General features: G+C 35.9%; 1 protein-coding gene across 2 annotated transcripts; it reads left to right on the forward strand.

Annotated features, from left to right (window-relative positions):
• Positions 1-8,311: 8,311 nt before the first annotated feature.
• On the forward strand, positions 8,312-14,222 carry LOC114368965. Of its 2 annotated transcripts, XM_028326266.1 has the most exons (6): positions 8,319-8,499; positions 8,603-8,653; positions 8,857-8,908; positions 10,623-10,681; positions 10,911-10,956; positions 13,785-14,222. In XM_028326266.1, the coding sequence occupies exons 1-6, from the start codon at positions 8,374-8,376 to the stop codon at positions 13,928-13,930; spliced, it is 480 nt and encodes a 159-aa protein (XP_028182067.1). In that variant the 5' UTR covers positions 8,319-8,373; the 3' UTR covers positions 13,931-14,222. The 2 variants fall into 2 exon arrangements, with proteins under 2 accessions (XP_028182068.1, XP_028182067.1); XM_028326267.1 differs by lacking the exons at positions 10,623-10,681; positions 10,911-10,956; positions 13,785-14,222 and adding an exon at positions 9,609-10,609 and having other exon boundaries at positions 8,312-8,499.
• The last annotated feature ends 412 nt before the right edge of the window (positions 14,223-14,634 follow it).

The following is a 14,634-nucleotide window of genomic DNA, read 5'->3' on the forward strand; positions in this document are numbered from 1 at the left end:
CCACCTGCCTCCACTACTGCTCCTCCTCCTCCTCCTCCTCCTTCTTCTCCTCCTTCTCCTCCTCCTCCTCCTCCTACTTCGGATGCATCGGCTTCGACGTCTGCCGTGAAGCGGACACGCAAAGCCTCACGCCTACGATCGTTGTCCACTAGACCACCTGGTGTTGAGAGACCAGTGGTGCATGTTGATCCTGCTACAGGGAAGGCCGACGGTCCCCACAAGAAGAAATTAAGAACATATTTGGGGATTGTGGCACGTGATAAGGTGGACATCACCTACAAGAATTGGAAGGAGGTCCCTACTGCTCAGAAGGACCTGATTTGGGAGGATATTCAGGTATTTCTCTTTTCTTATTTGATGGTGTGTAATTAATAGCCAAAAAATTTCATTATTGTAACAAATAAACTTTGTTTCATGTTGTCAGGCGGAATTTGATATCCCAGAGGCTTTTGACAGTAGGATGAAAAGGAAGTTACTACAGACCGTGGGGGAGAGATTGAGGCAGTTTAAATCAGACCTCACGAGGAAATGGTCCCTTGTAGCCGATCAGGACGATGTCGAGGACACTGTCTGTGACAAATACGGCATCAGCAAGGAAAAGTGGGCCCAGTTTTGCCAGACTCGCAGAGACCCTTCTTGGGAGGTATGTTCCTTTGCCATTTAAGTTGTTTTTCATATTAAACATGATGTTTTTATACTTCATTCTACCCATTTCAAACATTATTGTCTAATTTTTTCAGGATGCGCGTATAAAGGCACAGGCCATCCAGAAGCACAATATTGCCCCCCACGTTTTGTCTCGTGGGGGTTATGATTATTTGGAGCAGAAGCTCCTGGCTGAGAAGACCAAGAAGAAGATGCAGGAAGCTGCATAGTCAGGAAGCGTTGATGGCGTCATCGACCCTCCATCCCCGGTCAGACGCCACGTGAAGTGGAAGATGGCCCGCACGAAGAAGACAGGGGAGATGACGACTGAGGCCGCAAAGGAAATCGCTGAGAAGATTGTAAGTCATGTTCAACTAACCATTACAATTATGTTTGAATATTTTGAGAATGCCATGTACCACTGTGTGTTTTCTGTGCAGGATTCGTTTGAGGAGCAGGCCACACAGGGATCGTTCGTCCCCCATGGACGTCAGGATGTTCTGGCCGCTGCTATTGAACGTCCAGAGCACCCTGGACTTGTCCGTGCTGCTGGAGCCGGTGTCACCATCAAGCAATACTTTGGATCGGCTCCACGGACGTCCCGCAACGCTTCCTCCCTGCCTCCGGACGAATTACAACAGTTGACCCAGCAGATCAGGGACCAGCTAGAGGAGTCCATCACAGAGAAAGTGACGAGGCAGGTCATGGCATCCTTCAGCCACCTTCAGTCGCAGATGCAATCTCAGGGAGTTGCAGTGCCTCCTGAGCCTGTGGTTGGTCCTGGTCCCTCCGGTCCTCGAGTGAGCACAAAGGGGAGTTGTGTTGATCCCTCAGGAAACGATCCTGAGACCGGTGACTCTGACAGGTGCGGCTTGTACATAGAAGCAGATCCTGCACGCCTGGTTGCCATCGGGAGAGTTTATGAGGGATCCACTGTTGTTCATAACACTCCTTTGTTGCCTGGCCAAGTAAAGGTGAGTATGGAGGAGGTTAGAGATGCAGATGCTCCAGTTCCTGTACCCACTGATGAGGTTTCCTTAGTGGGGCAGGCACTTCACACCTTCCTTGCTTGGCCGACACATCTGGTCAAGTCTTTATCACAGCAGGTACTTATTGTCCTTACTATATGTTTCTTCTTTTCAAATTAGGCTATTTAACTTTGTTTCATGAACAGGTAGCTGTGTCTCCGCCAAAACCACCTCCGAAGCCCAATCCGGAGGTCGATGATCCGCTTTATCTGATGACATTGACCATCCCAGAGCTTTTCTTGAGGCCTTATCAGGTTAGATGGGATGCCACCGTGTTCGGGGTAGTTAATCCAGATTTCCCCCTGTACATAAAGCACGAAGACCTCTCCGAAATCGCACACAGTGGTCAATGTCTCAGCATATCAGTGTTACAGTTGTGGATTTTGTAAGTCTTTATATAAAAGGCTTTTATTTACCTAAGTTATGGCTTTCAATTCATAAATATTTAACTTTGACTTAACATAAACAGACATCTCACTTAAACATGTATGCGAGCGGGGAATTCTGATATCTATGGATTCCTCGAGCCTCAGTCCATTCAGAGGTCTGGGAAAATGGCAGTTTGAATCTGAAAGTTACATAAAGAGTTGGATGCAGAGTTCACAACGCGATGTGTATCTTGGAGCCTACCTAAATGGGTAAGTCATAAAATAACAAAATTTAATTAATGTTTACTAATGTACTAACCCATTTTAGGTTCCACTGCAGCGGACACTGGCAGATGGTGGTCATCCTGCCCAAGGAACACTTAGTTGTCTGGCTTTGTTCATTGCATAACAGGCCAGACAACTACCTTAAGGGGATTATTAATAGGTTAGTGTTGTTTTCAATACATTTGCATTGTAATACCTCAACGTACAACACCAGTTTTTAATTGTTACTCATATGGAACAGTGCTATCAAGGGTCTTGATGATGCTCCACAGCCTAAATCAAAGGCTCCTGCTAGGTGGATTGTCGTCAAGGTACGTCATTTACATAAAACTTCTACTTATATATATTTCTTTATGTGTCTGTACACTAGTTGTTTAATTAATATCCAATTTTCATTATGTATTTAGTGTAATAGACAAAAAGGAACTACTGAGTGCGGCTACTATGTCATGCACTGGATGTCCACCATCATTTTAGGAACTTTTACAAATAATTGGGAAGCGGTAAGTTTATTTCAAAGAAAATCGATTTATTTATAATTTGTATTACATTATTAATTTAATATGATTTATTTAATCATGCAGTATTTTAACGACCCTAGACCATTGGAGCTTGAGAGATTAAAAGCATTGCGGATCCAGTGGGCACAGTTTTATCTCCGAATTAGAGATCAGGCCTAGGATTTAGGGACATTTTTTAACATTTTTGACATTTTTTACATTTTCTATGTAACATGAACATTCAATTCATTTGTTGATAGTTCTTTATAATATATAAATCAATTATTTGATGTTTATTATCATTAAAACTGCTTGAAAGCAGAATAAAATGTTTATTTGCTGTGAATTGGGCCTTCTGAAATTGCATTTGACAGGTACAATTTTGGGTTTACTGTAAAAACAGAAAGTATATATAAAAAAAAATATTTGAAAACAACATCGGTTATTAACAAAAACTGATGTTAATATCATAACCAACATCGGTTATAATAGAAAACCGATGTTAACGTTTGTATATTAACATCGGTTTTTTGTGTATAACCGATGTCAACGTTTGTAATTTAACATCGGTTATCTGTAGAAAACCGATGTTAACTAGTGTACATTAACATCAGTTAATTATCAATAACCGATGTGAATATTTGAATATTAACATCGGTTATTTATAATTAACCGATGTTATACACAAAGAACTACACCAAATAAGTGTATGCATCATCAACGTTGACATCGGTTTTCTAGAAAAACCGATGGTAAGGGCATATATTAACATCGGTTTTTCTTGAAAATCGATGTTAAACTAACATATTTACATTGGTTTTACTGGAAAACCGATGTCAACGTTCATCATGCCTACACTTTTTTTGTTGTTGTTCATTGTGTTTAACATCGGGTATTTGGAGAACCGATGTTGTCATATGTATGTTAACATCGGTTCTCCAAAACCGATGTTAACATTCATACATTCAACATCGTCACTTTCAACATCGGTTTTAGAACCGATGTAGAATGTTCTAAATAATCGATGTTGAAAGTGTATTTTCTAGTAGTGACCCATTAATTTTTGGGTGCACAAGCAATATGGTTGGTGCATCTGGCAACACCTCTATTGGGCTTGTCCCTTTTGTTTTTCTCTTGTGGGTTCCATTAGCCGCAACCTACAATGTGGTTTGCAAGAATTTCCTTTTTGTAGTAAGATTTGAAATTGGTTGTTTTGTGTTTGTTGTGTGTTTGACACACGAAAAATTGTTTGTAGGACTTTTGCTTGTTATTTTTATTGATAGTAGATAGACAGTAGACTATAAGAAAAGCTTACTTACCAATTTGCTCTACACTTTGCTTCGGCTTCGTCCATACACCACTTCATCCCTGGGAGGGTTTTGCAAAGGAGAATCGTGCGTCACAGTGAGTCACTAGTTCTTCGTTACTTTTCGATGTTGATTTGATTTGCAATGCCTCCGAGCAGCCATAACCACACATGGAGGGACGATCCTACCGCCTGTCTTTTGCTATGGCGCTCGATCCAGCCACTGCTAGTGCCAGGGCTGCAAGGACCTTATGAAGGTCGTGGAGATAGATTTGCAAATTCAAAGGTGTGGCTCCGAGACTTCTGCCGAAGATGATAAGCTCCCTTGAGAGGACGATAGTGAGGCTAACCAGGATTATGAGGGCCTCAGGTTCTACTTGAGGAAAATGGTTCCCCCAAACAACCACACACTTTTTCTCTTTTGGGCGCCCTATGGTTGTCCCGTTGCCAAACTCGAGCCCTTCGGTCCCAAAAAGGGTAAACACCATAAGAGGTTCATGTATTTGTTTCTTTGTTTGTCTTATAACTTTGATCGAGTTTTAGATCTGTTACAAGTGTGATTGGGGATTGGTGAATGTTGTTTTGCCTTTTGATTTTATGTTTTGGATTCGTTATCAACGAGTTTGAGTTTTCTGATGAGAATAGTTTTATGTTTTTTTTAAATAATAATAAATATAATGGTGGTTAAAAATTGTCATCACTAGTACACAAAACAAAATTGTTGGAATTCACAATTTTAATGTTTAATTGGATGGAAACAACTAAATTGATGTATTTAAAAAAAATTCAAGGTTCAAATTAAATCTTTTAAAAATTTGGAACAATATTAATATTTTAGAATAAAGGTAAATAGTCATTTTCGTCCTTGAATGTGTAGAACACTGATAAATTCATCCCCGAAAAATGAAAATTCAAATTTTAGTCCTTGAAAGTGAAAAAAGTATGACAAATCCTTCCATCAGTTAACTTCCATCCATTATCATTAATGAAAGAGCCTACGTGGTACAGAGGGATGAAAATGTCACAAAAATGATTACCAACATGACTGCTGAATAGATTGAATCAAAATGTTAGTAAGTTACCGTTGGACCAAAATATCAATAATTTTCCATTAGACCAAAATGTCAGTAAGTTATCATTGGACCAAAATGTCACTAATTTTCCATTTGACCAAAATTTCCATTTTTTTTTACCAAAATGTCAGTACGCTTTCATTGGACTAATTTGGCAAACCCTAATTTTTTTCATTTAAGGGTAAAATATAATTTAATCTTCATCTTCTCTTTTTTTATTATTGCAAGCATAACATTACAATAAACACTTAAAAAGATAGGGAAGCAAACATAAGTTAGAACAAACATAATAATAAGCATAATATTAATTAATAAGCATAATCTGTCTGTTACTATGAAATTTCTAATGTGATAGTACTTTACCCAAAATATGAGACTCAAACAAAAATGCACAATCATTAAATTAATTCTTACAAAAAATGAGACTCAACTTGATTTTGTCACTACTTAATGCTATCACAATAGAAAAATTTCAAAATAAACATTCTACCAATGTACAAAAATAAACATTGTAACAGTGAACCAATCATTAAAAAAATAATCATATTTCACTTCTTCGAATTTTGGCGGTGAGATAGCTCTAGTATGAGTATAAAGCTCATGAAATTCAGTTGGTTCATCCTATGAGATGGTACATCTGGGAATATAGTTTGAATTGGTGCTGAAGGCCTAACTGGAGGTGCTCTAAACACAAATGACAGTGGTGGAGGCATGAAGCTTGTTTCCTACAAAAATTATAAATAGTGACTAGTAATGCATAACATAATTTAACAATAACTAATCACTTATAGTAAAAGTCACTCACAACACTAGGAGTTGGAGCACTAGTAGTTGGAGTTGGAGTTTATGCTTGCAACGATAAAAAATGAGGGGGAGGGGATGAAGATTACATTATATTTTATCCTTAAATGAAATAAAATTTGGAGTATGACAAATTAGTTCAATGGAAATGTACTGATATTTTGGTCCAAAAAAAAAATACTAACATTTTGATCTAATGGAAAATTATTGGCATTTTGATCCAATGGTAACTTACTTAGATTTTGGTCCAATTGAAATGTACTGACATTTTGGTCCAATGGAAAATTACTGATATTTTAGTCCAATGGTAACTTACTAACATTTCAGTCCAATGGTAACTTATTGATATTTTGGTCTAATATATTCAGCCGCCATGCTGACAATCATTTTTGTGACATTTTTGTTCTTCTGTGTCATGTAAGCTCTTTCATTAACGGTAACAAACAAAAGTTAACGAATGAATGAATTTGTCGCACTTTTTTCACTTTCGGGGACTAAAATTTGAATTTCCATCTTTCAAGGATAAATTTATTAGCGCTCTACACATTTAGGGACCAAAATAACTATGTATCATTAGAATAATTTGGGACTAAATTGATAATTAATTAAGCCTTAAAGAAAGGAATCAAAGAGATAAACACAATTTATTTTTTCTTTTAATTTAAAAAAGGGTAAATAGTCGTTTTCATCTTTAAATGTGTAAATCAGTGACAAATTCATTCCAAAAAGATTAAAATACAAAATTTAGTCCTCGAAAGTATAAAAAGTGCGATAAATTTATTCAGTCATTAACTTCTGTCCATTATTGTTAATAAAATAGCTTATATGACATAGGAAGATGAAATTGTCACAAAATTGATTGCCAACATGACCATACTAAATAGATCAGACGAAAATATCAGTAAGTTACCATTATGGGACCTATATGTCAATAATTTTTTGTTGGTGAAAATGACACTAATTTTTTTGCACCAAAATGCCAGTAGTTTTTATTTTGGACCAAAATGTCAGTACGTTTTCATCAGAGTTTTTATCGGACGTAAATATTAGTAATTTTTTTGAACCTAAATATTAGTATGTTTTTATTAGACTAATTTATTAGACCCCAAATGTTTATTAGTAAAACAAATATACTAATATGATTATATAAAAATTTCAAAAAATTAACACAAAACTGGAATATGACATAATATTAAACATTAAATAAGATAGTTCTTCTAATAAAATTCCAATTAACGTCGTTGAATACTTTTCTTTGGGTATTTTATATTATTGTAAATTTTGAAACAAATTAAATAATAAATATGCAAATATTAAAACTAAATATCTAAAAAAAACAACACTTTTTTAATAAAGCAATATATATATTATCCCAAATGAAAGTATAACCGACTTAAAATAAAATAAATTAATAAAGTAATTGAATATTAAATTCATCTTTAAATTTTGCAATTTTTTAACTAATATTTTAGTTTATTTGAAATAAAATGAGTACGTTTACATTCTAAATGATAATAAACATAAATTGGTTAAAACTATTTGTTTTTTTAGACAATTTTTTTATGCACATGTATATCTTATTCTTTAAAAAATAACCTTACAATCTTGTTTAAAATATAGTTACAATTAAGACTTTTTATTCCTTCCCAAGTTTGTTTATTCATATTAGTTCTACAAATTCAAGTTGAATGAATCACACTTTTTGAGTTACCAATAAAAAAGGGTAAATAATTATTTTGATACTTGAAAGTGTAAATTATTGACAAATTTGTCCACAAAAGATTAAAATTTAAAATTTGGAAAAAAATTATTTTAAAATTATATTTTACTCTTAAATGAAATGAAATTTGGAGTCTAATAAACCAGTCTAAAAGAAACATACAAATATTTAGGTCCAACAAAAAATTACTGATATTTTGATCCAATGAAAAATTATTGACATTTTGATCCAATAATTATAACTTACTAATATTTTTATCAAATATAAATGTATTGATATTTTCGTCCAAAAAGAAAATTATTGACATTTTCATCTAATAAAAAATGATTGACATTTAGATTAAATAATGATAATTTATTGACATTTTTGTTATTCAGTATGATCATGTTGAGAGTCAATTTTATAATAAATAAATTCTTCTATGTGGGTCACCTATTTTATTAACGATAATAAACGGATAAATTTGTCATATAATTTTATATTTTCAGGAAAAAATTTAAAATTTAAAATCTAAATTTATCAACAATTTACGTATGAACAAAAATAATTATTTATTCATTAAAAAAAAAGATTCCTTCTCATCTAATCTAAACCCCGTCTAAATCTCCGTGTCGTTGACACCGATCTTAAGTAGCAGCACACAGAAAATGGGCACTCGAGAGGTGTACGAAGAGAAACTAAGGACCGGAAATCTCCACCACGATCCCACCATCAACCCTGGCCTCGGTTCCGCTCGATGCCCTCGTTGTCTCTCTCTCCTCAACCCTAATTCCGTCAGTCTCTCTCTCTCTTCTTCTTCACAACTTTATTGTGTGTTGTTGCGAATAAGGTGTTCGATGAATTGACTCAACGAAATTGTCTCTGTTTTGCGACCAGGAAAGAGGCGAGTGGACCATCACTCCCGTCTTGCACGATGCCACTGCCGTCGTAAGTTCCTCTCCTCCTAATTCGCTTCTGTTTGAGTTTATCTTTACCATATTAAAATATTAATATTATCGTGAAATTAAGAATAATGAAATCGAGTTTTTTTTTTTTACTTCAATGTTCAAACTAATTTTTTGAGCTTAAATTCTGACAATATGTATGAGTGTTGTTGTTGTTGCTTATTTTCTGTGTTTGCTGTTGAATAGGCTGGCTCCGGGATTGGTGGTATGCTTGGCTTTGTTCATGGTTTCAATACAGGTATCTTTATTTTCTTGTGTTTATCTTTTTGATGTATCATATGAGATCAAGTTTGATATGACGTTGGTATCTAATTTCTTTTCAGTATTAAATTCAGGCCATTGAGTTGTAATAAATTTTTTTAACATTTTCTTTTTTAATTAGGCATTATGATATTTTTAAGGCTTAAATATGTTTAATACTTGAAAAATAAGTCATTTTCTAATTATTACTTAAAATTCACTTTTGATCAATTACATACCTAAAAACTTTTTATGTTTCAATGTAGTTCCTGCAGTTAGTTTCATTCTATTAAGTGATGACGTGACAAACAAAGTGTCACGTAATCAAGTCTAATCACTAACACATTAGTGCCACATCATTCTCCCTCCTCTCCCTCTCCTTCATCCTCTTCTCCTTAGCCTCTTCTCCTTCAGCCTCTTCTCCTTCCTTTTCCCCTTCTTTAAGATATCATCACAGCAGCAAATTGGTCACAACAGAAAAATTGGGAACATCTTTTTTTCAACAAATTACACAGATTTATATATTAATCTCAAAACAAAAACATTATGATTCTAGATCTGGGTATCATTGAGTTAGTCTCAAATCATATTACAGCAAACTCAACCAAATTTTCTTCATTAGAAAAGAGAGAATTAATCATTTTAGCTATTCATAAGAGCAAGAAGATTAAACAGATGGATATGCTTTTTTTTTCCAGATCCGGACCAACAATCCCTCCCTCCGCACTCTCCGCTTGCCGGCAACTCCAGCCACCGCCAACAATGCCCACGACCTCCACACTTTCCATTCTGTTTCAACCCAAATTCCAAATCTTACTCCCAACTCAAATCTTCACTTTGTCTGATGCATGCAATTCACATAAAATGAAACAAAAATAGAAAAGAAAGAAGAAAAATGTTAGATCGGTAGAACCCAACTGGAGAACCCAAACATTCTCCTTTGAAAACGACAATGCCAAAGAACAGTAGCTCACGTCATACAACAATGTCGTGACCAGATCTGCAAATTCCCTGACTAGATTTGCGGCCAGACGACGGTTGTAGAGGGGAGGTTGTGGTGGTGGCTGGAGTTGCCACCGATGCGGGTGGGAGAAAATGCGGAGAGAAACAAACCGCTGTGGTTTGACGGTAGTGTTCCCCGGTTTCGGGAAAATCAATGGCAGTGCAAGGAGGTTGGGCATGGTGGTGGGAGCCAGCAAGGTTGACACGAGAGAGGAGAGCGTGTGGAGGGAATGCCTGACTGTGTGAAGGGAGAATGATGTGGGTGAAGGAGAAGGAGAGGAGGGAGAATGATGTCGCACTGATGTGTTAGTGATTAGGCTTGATAATATGACACTTTGTTTGTCATATCATCACTTAACAGAATGAGACTAATGGAAGATACTACTTTAAAACAATTTTTTTTCAAATACGTAATTGACCAAAAGTGAATTTTAGGTAGTAATTTGAAAATGACCTATTTTCTAGGTATGAAAAACATATTTAAGCCTATTTTTTTAATTAGGCGTTATAACATGTCTGAAACTTAGGATTTTTTTTGAGCCAAATGATGTTGTTTGATCCATGTAACCACCTCACCTAGCGAGATAAGGCTTCAATTTGTTTTATAATATTTAGTTATGGTGTTAAACTCTTTGCGTTGTTAGTGAATTGAAATTGAAATCCATGTTCCTTCTTTGCTGAAGATATTGCTAATTAATCTTTGGTTGTAGGTTTACCTCTTCTTCAAAATGGTTTGAAGGGACCAAAGTGGCTTCCTTTTGTTGTTGGGGTATGGGAACTTGATTGACTTTTGATTTTCCTTTGCAATTTATCATTACTTTATGCTTTGTTTGATGTCTTAAATAGACCTATCATAGAAGTGGGTTTCATCCTCTTTATGTTTTTCTTTTATAGTTAGCAGATTAATGATTAGTGCTAACTTAATTCATCCTCTTTATGTACCACAGAGCTCGGTTATATTCTAGAGCTAACTTATTTCTTTCCTAATTTGTTCACAGATTCCTCCATTGTTGATATTCTCTGGCCTAAGTGCTGCATTTGGAGGTAACTTTTGTTCTAGCCTATTTCTCAGATTTATATTAGGGCCTTCAAATTTTTATAGTGCTCAAAGCTATTTGACTGAAACTAAATAACACTGGAGAGTTTTCATTCAGTTCTTGTGAAGTTTTTCCTGCTATCTTGCTTAATTTTCTGTCTGGTTTCCTAACAGTTTTTTGTCCTGCCAAATTGCCATTGTGATTCGAATATCTTGTAGTAGGCTAAGGTTGCAGTTATTGACAGTTGCTTAGTAGAACTCCAGGAATCCATCAAGGCTGCTGCAATGGCTGAAGGCACTGTTCGATCTTGCTTGAAGTCATTAAGACGACTGAGAAGCAGGTGGCGGGATCCACAGCAGAAATTAACAGTGGTGGTGGTCCTTCTTAATCGGGAAGCGAGGTAGACCATGGAGGAGTATTGTATATCCATTAGAAAAGAGGAACTCCCAATGTTTGATGCCCAATACCCTGTTGGATTGATAACCTGAGCTGAAGTGTATTTTGAAGTCCAAAATACCTGGAGGACATTAAGGTCGTGTTGCTTAAGCTAAGCCTGGAAGGGCCGACAATCCATCAGTATAAATTGGGAAGTGGATCAAATTTTTGGTATAAGCCTAAATAAACCCAGTCAATTGGAAAGTGTATTCTTTAAGAACGAAAAGGGCTAAGTAGGATGGGAGTTAGTTAGTGATGTCAAAAGTGTGAGGAGTGAGGGACTGGTTGGATTATAGGGAGCAGGTGTGGATAATGAGGGAATTGAGGTAAGTAGTATTTTCTGTTGGAGTCTTGGAGCAGGGAGGTTGTCTACCTATAGTAGCTTAGGCCTTGGATATTTTCCTCGTGATTGTAAGGCCTCTAGTAGCACATTTCCTTATTAATCATTAAGATGCCATCCTTATCCTTATTCAGATCTCTATTGTCTTACATGGTAAAAATTCAAGAGAGCATTAATAGCTTGATACAGTAGTAGGAGATTCAAAAATCACCTTGAAGAGTTGTTTGACTTATGGCAAGCAGGATCTAGTAATGAATTTATCAAAACTTAGAAATGAAACATTGTCTTAAGGTTCACCATGAACTCCAGCGTGCCACTTAACATGCTAGGCCATTGCTCCATCATTAGATATTGATGTGAATTAATGTCTGGGAGGAAAGTTATTGGAGTTCTGCAAACTCAAGGACTAATGTCTTACTATATAAATCTCAGGGACTAAAGTAAGAAACCCCTACAATTCTGGGGACAAAAGTGAGAATTTTACACAGTTTGTTATGCTAAAAATTAGGGGCAGTGTCAGGTGGGTTTTAGGGTTAGAGGTCCATGAGTAGTGTGTTGCTTTCGAAATGCTCCAGTGAGGAGGGGGCCAGAGCTTCATCTCCATAGTCTGTAGGAGCCTTTTTTTTTCTGGTTTAAATTTATTTCACTGAAGCTAAATATAATACTGGAGGGTTTTCTATCAGTTCTTGCAAGTTTATCCTACTATTTTTCTTTTCTTCTGGTATCCTAAGTTCCTATCAAGTTCAGCCCATGCCATCAGCCACTGACAAGTTTGCACCAGTCACACTGCCCTCAGCCATAGGCCATCACCCACAGATTGATGAACTGTCCTGCATGGCTATTAACTACCTGTCTTGGTATCAACTTTGAAGTCGTTTGAGATATTAAACCATTCATGACCTACATAATAGCTTAAATTTTCAGAAGACTTGGTCTCTGACAGGTCTGTAGTTATTATTGCTGAAATGATTAAATAGTTGCCATCATATTTATTGGTTTTTGAAGCTAAAATTTGTGTCTCACTCACTGGGTGATTGGAATTAAAGGTGAAACAGTGAAACACCATCTCAAAGAGGTAGAACTGCTTTGTCTGTCTATAATTATTATTCTTTTAACACAGTGTTTAAAAAACTGAATCAGACCTGCAGTGACCCTGAACCAGAGCTGGTTTGGAGTTTTCAAACAGATCATTTGATAGATAATAATAACATAGCATGCCACCAAGTGGAATGTATTATAACAGTGAAAGTACAGCTTTCCTGAATAGATCACATGCCAGTTGCGACCAATGGAATTCATTTCACTACTGTTCAGCCATCATGCCACCAGCAGCGTGACCTTATATGTGTACCTGACTGTTTGGAGAGATAGAAGGAGCTACTTAAAACCCTAAAATTGGTCATTGGTGGAAAATGAGTTTTAAGTGAGGTACCGTAGTACTTAGTAGAGACTTCCTTAGCTTATGCAAGGGCAAAGTAGTATTCTTGTTAGCTCCAGCAAGGATAAAAAAGAGATTTTGTATGCAAAAAACAAATCAGATTTCAATTCAACAAAAGCATTGCAGTTGTGATGTTTTTTTTTTATTGGCAAACGGTAGTTGTTAATTTTTGTTAGTGGGATGATTTGAACCCACGACCTCTCCCCTCCTTCCTTCTCCCTTCATCACGAAGCCAACTTTATATCTCCAGTTGTGATGCTTAGGACATATGGCAGTTCATGCCATAACAGCTGCAAACCCAATAGGTGACTTGAATGGAGCTTTGCAGCAGTAGACTCCCATGATGCATAGTTTGCTGCAAGTGCACCTTTATCTGGTTCAGTTGACTATTCTACTATTTACATGTTTGAGAATTGGCGTTTGAAATTCCTGACTCGGTTATCAACATTGCTTATAGGTTGAACTGATGTTTACATTAGAATATGTTACTTGCTATGTGATATGTTATATAGTATTCACAAGAAAACACCGCTTAGGTGTTCAAGTCTAGTAGTTTATTGTGGTGATGATACTATATGCTTTAAATACCTTTTAGTAATGTGGATATATGTGAAACTTTTAGGTTATGTGCTTCCAAAGTTCACTCAACTTACTGTAACATCCTACTATGCTTCCTCGAGTGCCTCACATTATGGAATCTCACTTCTCACCCGACATATTGAAGAGAATTACAGTTCCAAAACTAGGCAGCACCTCAAGAGGCTCTGATGATTCCTTTCGGGTGTACTGACAAGGAAAATACATTACCTTCTGGCAATTTTGTTTTACATTACCGTCCTGTGGATGGTTAGGAGTCTTAAACTTTCATTCATAATATTTGTTACTCCATATGGAAATGCTTATAATGTGAATATTGCTTGTTTATATTTTACTATTAAGCTGTGATAAGCTCATTTATTGAAGTGTAATGTGTAGTGTTTTAGGGGAAGCGACTAAGAAAGAAAACTAGCAAAAATTCAAGTCAATCTTATTTTTATGGTTATTTTATTCGTAAGATTAATTTACAGAGCATCCAATCTAGTCGTATGAAATAGTTGAAGGGCATTGGGTTGTTCTATTGCTGAATGAATTGGTAGGTGGAAAGGGGAAATTATAATCATTCATTTACTTTCTGCCATCTCACTTTTATCCCAATTTCTTTCCTATTTGCATATATTTTTTTTATTACATCACTTATCAGTTATCACATCAATTTTTTATTCTCTTAATCTTTTTTCAAATGTTTAGAAATAATTTCATTTTTCTTCGCTCCTAAGAACTGAATTTGTTCCCTGAAAGCTAGGTGTTATTAAGGGTATTGGGTCAAAGTTTCATAAGATAACCAATTGAATTTTTGAAGTTTTTTTAGTGTACAATGACTAACGGAATCGAATCTAAGTTTTTTTGTGTAGTACTCAACTCACCCTCCCCCA

This window comes from Glycine soja, chromosome 9, assembly GCF_004193775.1.
Source record: "Glycine soja cultivar W05 chromosome 9, ASM419377v2, whole genome shotgun sequence".
NCBI lineage: Eukaryota > Viridiplantae > Streptophyta > Magnoliopsida > Fabales > Fabaceae > Glycine > Glycine soja.